The following is a 10,624-nucleotide window of genomic DNA, read 5'->3' as shown; positions in this document are numbered from 1 at the left end:
AGGGAGAGGGCGGCGAGGGCGGGCAGCGGCGAGGGTGACGGCGGGTAGCGACTGCGGGCCATCCAACGCCGCTTGCGGCTTTAATTTTGGTTATTTTTGTGTAGTTTGAGTTTTTCTGTAAATAAATTTGCAGCTTATTTTGAGTCTTGGTTTGTTTGTGAGAGTTTTTGAGTCGTTGAGATATTTATGTATTTATTTTTTCTACCTTTATGATACATCCTTTTACAAGCCCCTAGACAGTACTGTAACATAAATTGGGGGCTTGTCCGGGATTAATTGTGAGTTTCTGTAATGTTTGGTGACCAGTTTTTACACATTTTAGTTGTGCATCTCAGTAAAGTAAAATATCATGCAAACGTTGCTGCTTTTATGGGTTTGGTTCAAACTAAACTATTATTGAAACAAAGACTTTTTATTGGTTTTACCCTTTAATACCAGATATGTCATTGGTATATATACTGTAAGTCTTTTATCGCATAAGCTATCAACGTTAATCAGTTCATTTTGATGCAAAGAGGCTTTTCATTTTGGCTTTGAACCAAATGCAACACATTACTAACATAAAGTGTTGCATAGTGGTAAAAGCCGCTTTTCTCCGCGAGAGAACCAGCAGATTTACACTTATAATGTAAAGACTTTACTACGGTAAAGTCCTTACTACAGTGAAGTCTTCATATCAGCTCAAGGCTGCTTTTCTTCGCTTCATAATCCTCTGGAATTTCGTCAATTGCGTAAATGGTTGAAGAGTTACGGTAGTTGAAAGAATGCCAACACAGGACCTAAAGCTACGATATCAAAGAGCTAAATATGAGCACAATAGAATATGGCGTGAAAAAATGTAATTCTGTAAGTGTATGGAATACATACAGCACTACAGGCCAGGTACTGAAGACATCTGTAACGGTTTCCAAGACTGTGTTTAGACCAGCATGCTGTACATAATTTTTTTCAAGGAATTCTGTTCTTTGGTTGAAGTTGAAGTTCATTTGGTTCTTTAAAACTCAGTTCACCACTTCCCATTTAACCCTTTAAGACCAGCCCTTTGACATTTGTTCGACTCTTTTATGCGGTTTACGTAATTCCAGTGGACCTGTTGTTGTTAAACTTTTGGCTTCTTTGTCAGGGGTCGCTACAGGTTTGTCAGAGAGATGCCCTTCCTGATACAACCCTGTACTTTAAAAGGACAGAGAGACCCAGATAGACAACAGTGTGATGGGTCTGGCCGAAGGATGCACAATGGATTAAGCTCATTGCACGACCTGGGAAGAGAACCCAGGTTCTTCACCCAGCCAGCTGAGCCAATCCAACCGCTTTCTAGTGGATTCTGAAGTAGGCAACACCTTATTCAAAGGTAATGTGTTGTCCATATCCGTGTCAGCTGCAGATGATTCACAATAACTGTAAACATTCCAAGATTTACGGTATGTCAAAGAGTGTTAGTGTTAAAGGTTTAAACATCAACCAAAAAGGACTGGAGTGAAGCGTCAGGCATATCCAAGCCCATCCAAAGACCATAAACTCACTTTCTAAACCGACCTAATCTCTTCTGGGGACACGGGGATGCTGGAGACTATCCCACCCACCTACTTCTACAGAGTAAGCTGCTTTTTTCTGAACAACAACTTATGATTAGGTGAAAAATGTCAGTATTTAGAGTGGTAAAAGTGAATCAGTAAAGTTAGAATAAAAATATGAACCATTTTGCTAAAGCAGCAATGAGAACAATGAGAAAAACATTTAATTCTGGGGATGGGAAAGAACAACAACAACAAAAAGACAGTTTTTCCCTTCTCCAATACCAATCTGCAAATGGCAAACTAAGCAAAAAACCATCACAATAGAGAATAATGGCAGACAAAAAGCACCAAAGCTGCCTGAAAAAAATGTATTTGCAGTGAGAATTGCATAGTGCAGATCTCTGATAATTTTCTTTCAAAACTGCAACCACCCACAAGCTTCTGAGGCTCCAGCTGGCAAGCAATCCTGAGGAGAACAGATTCTACCCCAGCAGGGGCCACAGGGATGCAGCGGGAGAGAGTAAAAGAAGCCCATTCTGTTGATTAAATTTAGTTGATTTAGCTCCTTGGCGTCTTTAGGGCGACTTCGAGCTCCCAGATTATCAAACCTTTAAATGGTGTGTCTTTACATAGATCCTTGCTGCCTAATTTTGTATGCAAACAACTTTCCTTTTTCAAGACAGCTGGGTAAACTCAGGTGGTTCTTTGCTTTTGATTGCTGTGTGGGATTTTAATATGGAGCTCTATGAAGTCACTTTAAAACCTAAATATAGAGTCTGTATTGGAAAGATTCTTGTGATATGATATATATCGCGAAACCCGGCTCACGATATGTTTCATGAAATATATCCCAAAACTGAACAATTTTTTACTGTTTTTTTTAAATAGTACAACTTAAAACAATACATTCTACTTGATTATTATTCCATTGTAATAAAATGGTAAAATTAATTTTATTTAATGATCACAATGTTAAGCAGTGCAACTGTGTAAATAATTAAATGTGTTCTTAAAGTGAACAGTAAGCATTGTCATATTTCCACAATAAAATATTTTTCAGAATAAGAAAACAAAAGTAGAACACAAAAGTAATACACTGAAGGGACCCATAAATGATTAATTGCCATTTTAAATCAACACAAGCATCACCAAATAAGTATCGTGATATATCGGCAAAACGATTTTTTCCTACACCTCTGATCCCAATCAAGTCAGCTATGTTCCATTTCCAAATGTGAAGAAAAAACAGGAAGTACCACATGTTCCAGTTGCTTGAATGACCACTAGAGCTTATACTTCAAATACCCTTCCATGTGAACAGATAGCTAACATATTTTTCAATTAATGTTGCTGTGACAGAATCAAATTTGTCATTTTAGTCTTAACTACACAAATGTTGAGTTTCCCTATGATTCTTTGTTTCAGTGGGAGCCTTTTTATTTTCTAAAACAACACAAAGGTGAACTCGTTACATTGCCAGGTGGTGACAAATCTGGCAACTCTTCCAGGTGTCTCTGGAGACTTTTGTGGTGTTTTAAGACTGAACAGTAGCTAGTACTGTTGTGAGGCTCCGCCCACCTCAAAGGAATCTTCACAGTTAGTGCGACAGTTAGCTCACAGGAGCTCCAATAGACCAGAGGGAGATCAACACCCCGCCACATTAAAAGTGCAAATGAATGATACATGCACGACGTTGCAGTTTTACAGTTTGGTATAGTAAGGTAATGTTCTAATTAGGACATGTCGCGTGGTACTAGACTGAAATGGGCTGATGAATTGACTTATAATTTAAAATTTTTATAGTAAAATGAGCAAAAAAGCCAAAAAATAGGTTTATTTGTAGTTTTATATAGCTCTGATGTTTTAAGTTATTTTTTTCTCTTCTGCAGTATCATTCCTTTATTACTAAATAGAATGCTAATTAGGTCATGATATTAAAAGTAATGCCCAGGTTAGCTTATAGCTATTTTCTATCTGAGTTGGCTACACTCGTAAGTTTGGCTATCGCTACACCTAGCAAACTTGGCACAAAAAGTGTTGGAAGTTTACATAGTAGCATATAAAAAGTAGCAGAAAATATTAATTAATAGGGCCAAAAATGTCATTTAAATTGTCTGAAATAAAAAGTAACAAAAAATGAGAAATACGAAAGTATAAAACTGCTAACTTGCTTAAGCTAACTGCAAGACGGACTTTAGATAGGATGATATCATGTACTTTAGGGCCAAAAAAAAAAAATATATATATATATATATATATATATATATCTATATATATATATATATTATTTTCATCCAAAATTAAAAAAAAAAATAGAACTTGACTTGAATGCAAACTAAAAGAAAAAAACAATTATATGAAGTTAGCAGTTGCTAGCATGAATTGCGTTGATTTAGAGTAAAAACTAACTTTTTCTTTTATTTTAAGATAAAAGCGAATCAAAGCTGACACAAATGTGTTCAATATTTAAAATACTTCAACACGATATTTACTTTCCATAAAAAACAAAAAAAAACACGTCAGCAATGCTTGACAAGAGCAGATCCCCTCTTATGGTAAATCTACTGGAGAGCTCTGTCTGTCTATAAAGCTTCATTACAGTCGGCCTTCGGGTAAGACAGCTTTCCATAAGTTTTTGCAAACATTTATTTAACCTTTTTCATCTTTATGCCAGCGTCCTTTTTTGGCCTTTGACCATCGTGGGCTGAAGCCAACACTGGAGATACTTTCAAGAGCCTGAAGGTGTCTGTTTAAAAAAAAAAAAAAGCTACATTTTCTTGTCTATTTCTTCAGACAATTTGCCCAACTTTCACAAAAATAATTAGAAATGTTTATACTTATGCAAATTTTTGTTATATTTTCAAGCATGAACATTTCCGATGCTACCTTACAACTTAATGGATTTAAATCAGATTTGTTAATAAATGTTTGCATCCTAAATCTTTACACTCAAAACAGTTTTGTATTGTTTTTGATCTTTTTTCCTTAAAATAAGACATTCTACTTTATAAATGGTTTTTATAATACATATTTGTCATAGTATTTTTGCTTTTATTTTGAAAATCCTAAATAAATTTATAGTTTTCCTCCGTATTTAGCCACTGTTTGTACCCATTTCTATAATATTTTTGACAAAATATAATTTCTGCACACAAATCTGTCCTGTACTTACTCGTACACCGTCAGCTTGTAACACTGGCCGTTCAGAAACAGGAACTCCCAGTCCGTCCCGTAGTCTATATCCAACTTCTTCTGCAGATCACTGAGGGAAAAAGAAAAAAAAAGTGTATTACTTACAGCTAAAATGCAGCCAAATCAATACCCAGCAAACCTTTGTTGTAATAGTTAGGATGATACCTTAAATTTAAGATGTTTGCCACAAGAAGGTTGAGTTTAATAAACACTGTTCTGTAAGGTTGCACAAAAAATTACATCAATTTTCTTTTTTCACCCTGCGCTATAACTTCGTACACGTTATGTTTAAAAAAATGCACAAAACCATATAATGTTAGGGTGGTAATAGTAATAGAAATACAATATTTTTCCTGAGTATAAGTCGCATTTTTTTATAGTTTAGCCAAGGTTATGGCTTATACTCAGGATGACGTATTTGTGCTTTTTTTTAAGACATAAATGGGTTTATATATTTGTTATTTTCCCAGTATTTCCTACTGACAGTGGCAGAAGAAATGTCGTCCAAAACAAACAAGGAAGAGAATCTGATTGTTTTCCTCTTAATATTTGATATTTTTCTTAAACAGATCAAAAGATTGGCATTCTGGCATTCATTTATTTATTTTTAGCTATGCTGGGCTTGGTGGATTTTTTCTGAAACGTCAGACTTTTCTCCAAAAAGTGCAACTTATATATGGTATTTTTCTTCTTGATTAGACATTTTAAATACGGTAGTCTATTACTCTATTGCTGTGACTTAGAAAACAGAACACTGTTCAGTTCCTACAGAAATCCAAATAATTCCAAATGGTACACATACTTTTCCTGCTACTGTAGAAGAAGAAATATTGAGAGGAAGGTTAGCATGAGCTTAATCAGTCATCTCCTGCAAAGCAAAAGCTTTTAGGCGAAACATTTGTTGACATGCAACAGTTTTAATAACCGTGTAGCGATATTTTCCTTGACTCTTTTCGTGACTGACAGCTTGGATGGCGTGTTGATGAGGTGGCCGCTTTAAAGCCCAATTTCGATGCAGTATATCCAATTATCTGTGCTGGCGAGAGCTGCTCTTCGTCACTAATGGCAGATAAGGCAAGTGAGGCCTATCTCCAACGGTGCACAAGCCCTCATTTCCATATCCAGAACTCAGAACTGCTAATGGGCTTAACAAATGTTTGGGGAGGGTGATTGTTCCGCTTGAGGTTGATAAGGTAGGGTGGTATAAGGGGGTTTGGAGGGATGCTGGATCGGGGTCAAGGAGGCAATGGAGGTCGCGTAACTGCGAGTCTCGGAGAGGTCATGGCCTTCATGTCTGTTATAGTTTCCCTTATGTGAATTGCTCTTTAAAAGTTACAGGAGTTTAAAAGTGGATTCAAGACAAAAACACATCTATATCTGTACAAATATAACATTAGCCATCTCTGTTTGCTATTATAAACTGCTTGACCAAAAGTGTTTGGATTGACCTGACGCTTGTTGTGCAAATTTGCGTGTAGGAGGGGCAACAGTCTAAAGTTTTTAACATCCTTAATACTACATTGTGGAAGACATGGATGATGTAGAGAGAGTATCTTAGGGTTATTTATATTTAAGAGCTTTTAAAAAGCCACTGACAATTCGCCATGTCTGGGTTCACGAGATCATTCAGAGACTCTCCGAGTATGGTGAGGTTCACCATCGGACGGCCACTTCCAGCCGTATTTCTGCCTCTATGCCACATAAAATATAAGACATCTAAATGATATATATATATATATATAAAAGTATCAAAAAGTTCAGAAGTATGATCTGCAAGGATCAGCCAATGTTGGGTTTGGACTCTATCCGCTAATAATTACACTGGCAGACAATAACGTACATTGACATACACTGACATACACTGACGTACATTGAAGCACGCTGATGTACACTGAAGTACATTGATGTAGATTAACATACATTGACGTAGATTGACATACATTGACATCCATTGACATCCATTGACGTACACAGACCTATATTGACTTAACATTGAAATTGGTTCCCCCTGACAAGCAAATTGCGTTCGATGTGAATGTAAGGTTAAAGATCGGAAGGTTACACAAGTCTCTCCACGGTTTGTAGCTAAGTACGTCTCTGAAATGTCAGATTCATATGAACTCGGAAAATACATTGAAACAGTTTCAGTTTTATGCTGATTATATCTCAAACAATTTTCTTTTTTAGACAAGCTTCCATATTGTTACTTCATGTATGATGACTGAAGGTCTTTTTTTTTCATTCTTTTTTAAATTTTGTTTAAAAGTGATTGTTTATTATTCTATTATTTTATTTGTAATTTACTTTTCAAATACGATTTTTGTCGTCATGCTTTTACTTTGTCTCTTCCTGTGAAGTACTTCAAATTACCATGGGTGCAAATAGTGCATTACGAAATAAACTCTCCTTGCCTTGCAGCGAGGTGGGCAAAGAGCCATTAGAGAATATATAAGGTCAGACCAGCTCCTTTTTACTGTTTTCTCAGCATGCAGGCATTTTTCTTTTGTTTTGGGGGGAAAAATGTTGACCTTTTGGTAACTGCTATGCCTGTGTTTGGCACTCCTTATAGTAATAAACAGTTTGCAAGCCCAAAGGGCCACAGAAACTACTTATCAGCTTTTTTCTGGCTGGCTCAGAGTTCTAGGAAAACACAGTAAGTATGTAGCATGGATGTAAATCCAAACTGGTTCTTTTTTTCCATTTCTCTAGCAGTTGTGTTAAAGCACTCTAAATCAACCTTTCTGCATATTTAAGGTAATCCCTTGTGCTGACAGGTACATTTTTAATTTGTGATTCAGGTGTAAGTTTCTTTCAAAAATGGATCCAAACTGTTCCGGATCTTTCCCACCCAGGCTGACACTCCCCAGCTGAAAATAAGCTGGAAGTAGCATCCCTTCGCAGAGCACAAAAAAAAAAAAAAAAGCATTTGTTTTCCTTCATTAAAAGTTGCCTTAGGTATCACGCAGTGTAAATTCATTACTGAGCATCTTTCCACAGTGCTTTAGCACAGGGGGAAGTAGACCTACTCGTAGCGCACCAGTGGAGCTGTGCCGTGCCAACGGCGCCGCAAGGGGTTGATTACTCACCGTTCCTGGCTCTACGCATAAACTCCTTTTACTGCCACCAAACAGACACGGCTAGCATGTACGTCCATCCAGCAGGGGGCAGTGTTGACTCCGTTTGGCAATATGATCCATTAGGGCTAGCGATCCCATTCTGGGGCTAGTACCGTACAACACCTTTAAAAGGCGGGTCAGGGGCCAGTATCCAGGGACGACACAATTACAACCACAGCCAACAAAACACCAAACTTTGGGCGCACCCTGCACTGTCTTAATTTTAATGGATGGACTCATGTCAGGTTTGCCCTCTGGGGATATAACAATAACACACTTTTGCTAATTGCTTCAATGGTTTTGTTTTTTCAGTGTAGACTTTTCATTAGAAGTGGTTGCTTCCATTGGGTTTTGCTGGTCCCTTGGCTAGCATGTACATCCATCCAGCAGGGGTCAGTCATCCCGCTCTGGGGGCAGTGCCGTGCCACACCCCCAAAAGTTGGGTCAATATCCAGGGACAGAACCAAAACTGCTACAATAGCAAACGTTGGAGGCCAAATGGACTGTAGCACGACCCACTAAGTGTGTTGTGAGTAGGCCCGTTCTCTATTTTAAGTCCTGGTTAGACACGCCACCCCGCTAGGAAAGTGAGAAGCGAAATGCACTGTTCCCAGAAAGTGTTGAAGTTTCAGGCAAAAAACATGTGAGAATTAAAAACAAAAACCCCCTTCTTAATTCTTTATTTTGCCTCACCTTATTTCCATGTTGACGGTCTCATAAGCTTCTTCAACCTTCTTCAGATTGGTAGCCTCCCACTCTGCAACTAGACAAAACAAAAGGTCAGGCAAATTAACAATTCAGAGCTGTCATCAGATCAGGTTTGCCAAAGAGTGGGCTCTTAATATCAACTAGCTTATGTAGGATTGTGAGAAGAAGAAAACACAGGCATGCAAACACTAAATACTATTTATAGATGTGCAGGGAGGCGAGCTTATTAGTCTCTTGAAATGGCAAATTTTGTTAAATGAGACTGAAAACAGAAATATGTTGGTACCAAAGACAAAAACAAGGTTTTTTTCTGGTTAAATGCACACTTGTCACAACTTTACATTCTAGCAAAACAAAACTGAAAAGTCTACTTTCAATTTGTATGAATCACATTCGTCATTAAAAAAAAAAGTGGGGAAAAAGCTTTTGAAAAAGTTTGTTTTATAAACAAATTAAGACATTTTTTCATTAAGACTTTTTATGTGGTTAAAAATGTTAGCTTAATTGGTGCTAGCCAAATAAAAAGCAGAAAGATTCACAGCATATTATTTTAACTAAATATTGACACAGATTGTTCGTCCCTATGCTATATGTGCATCGGACATGTGACGTACGCTCAAGAACGCCATAAAAGGGTGTTTTAGAACGCACGTAGGCATATGGTGTTCAGACTGGACGAGCATGGCTTCTTTTTGGCGCATGTCTACCACCTACAGTTTGAAGAAACTTGTTTTTTATTTTGCAGCTCTATTCTATATGAAAGACTCGGTGTCGTATTATTATGGCTGGGAAAAAAACGCAAATAGTAATATCTCCGTCGTGATCAATTTTTAAATCCTTAGCATTAATTAAAAGCTCCCACACGCCACTACTGAATCAGTCTCTGATCATCAAAGTTTAATTTAACTCTCAACTCATGTTTGATGACCACACATTCTAATTAAATTACCATAATCACAATAAATTCTTCCCATCTGAGTCAGCTATAGAGCTGCCGTGATTAATCGACTAATCGACTATTAAAATAGTCGATTATATTATACGGAGTCAAAGTGTTGTAAGGTTTAAAGTTATATCAGCATTCTGTTAGTTTTTGGACAATTTTGGCATTTATTAAGTTCTTTTAGGCTAACTTGGAGATTAGCTAATATTTCAGCTACATGCTAGCTGTTTTGGCTAATTCCATTTTTTTTCCAGTTTCTTTAGCCTAATTTGGAGGTCAGCTAATTTTTCAACGGCATGCTAGCTATTTTGGCTAAATTAGGCTTTTTTTGTTTTGTTTTTTAGGCTGTATTGAAATTTATTATTATTTCAGCTACATGCTAGCTGTTTTGGCTAACGTAGGCTTTTGTTTGCTTTTAAGGCTAATATGGACTTTAACAGATATCTAAGCTGGGTATCAGCTTTAGCATTTTCAGCTATTAGCGTCAGCGATTTCAGCTATCAATTTCAGCGTTTTTAGCTATCAATTTCAGCATGTTCAGCTATTGTAACTGGCATCTTTGGCAGCCAAATTCAGCTTACAGCATTCACTCTAGCATTATCACAGGAAATGCTATATATCTAGTTTTTAGTTAGTTTAAAGATGGTTAAGAAGTGTGTTTTACATCCACTTTGTGCATGACACAATTAGTCGACTAACTAGAAAACAAATTCGGTGATTAGTCAACTATTAAAATAATTGTTTCTGCCAGCACTAGTCAGCTAGCTTACACTAACTGCCTAAACACTGTTTTTCTCTGCTTTAATATTCTTTTGGAAGTACTTTATTGCATAAACGATTGAAGAATTACGGTAGTTCAAAGAACGTCAACACTGGAACTTTGGTGTTAAAGGGTTAACAATCTACAGCAGCAGTAAAATTATGGCAAAATAATTTCACTAATGAATAAAAACCCTAAATTAGAAGTTAGAGGCTGTCAGGATTGTTGAAATGAGATGATCAGAAATCCAACTGCGTTGCCTCTCCAACATTTGTGTTTTTCTTTTCCTGTGTATTCACTAAGTTCCTGAAAGTAGACAGGTTTGTCTCTGACGTCAGAGAAATTCTCACTGGGGCCCGGCGCTGTGGCAACAGAGGGGAAATGTGCA

The 10,624-nt window shown here is 37.0% G+C and overlaps 1 protein-coding gene across 3 annotated transcripts in view; it reads right to left on the bottom strand.

Moving 5' to 3' along the window:
- The window catches only part of LOC112156334 (glucosidase 2 subunit beta), a 167,222-nt gene that overhangs the window by 52,872 nt on the left and 103,726 nt on the right, over positions 1 to 10,624 (bottom strand). For 2 of the 3 annotated variants that reach the window (XM_024288577.1, XM_024288578.2), the window contains exons 10-11: positions 8,519 to 8,588; positions 4,690 to 4,779 (exon numbers count right to left, since the gene is read on the bottom strand). In XM_024288577.1, the coding sequence (XP_024144345.1) occupies positions 4,690 to 4,779; positions 8,519 to 8,588 (160 nt within the window). The remainder of the gene's footprint in view (positions 1 to 4,689; positions 4,780 to 8,518; positions 8,589 to 10,624) is intronic. The other variant, XM_036216544.1, reaches the window with a different exon arrangement.

The sequence above is a fragment of the Oryzias melastigma genome, linkage group LG18, assembly GCF_002922805.2.
Source record: "Oryzias melastigma strain HK-1 linkage group LG18, ASM292280v2, whole genome shotgun sequence".
Classification (NCBI taxonomy): domain Eukaryota; kingdom Metazoa; phylum Chordata; class Actinopteri; order Beloniformes; family Adrianichthyidae; genus Oryzias; species Oryzias melastigma.
Note: the sequence above shows the minus strand (reverse complement) of the source record. Positions and strands in the feature narration are given on the sequence as shown.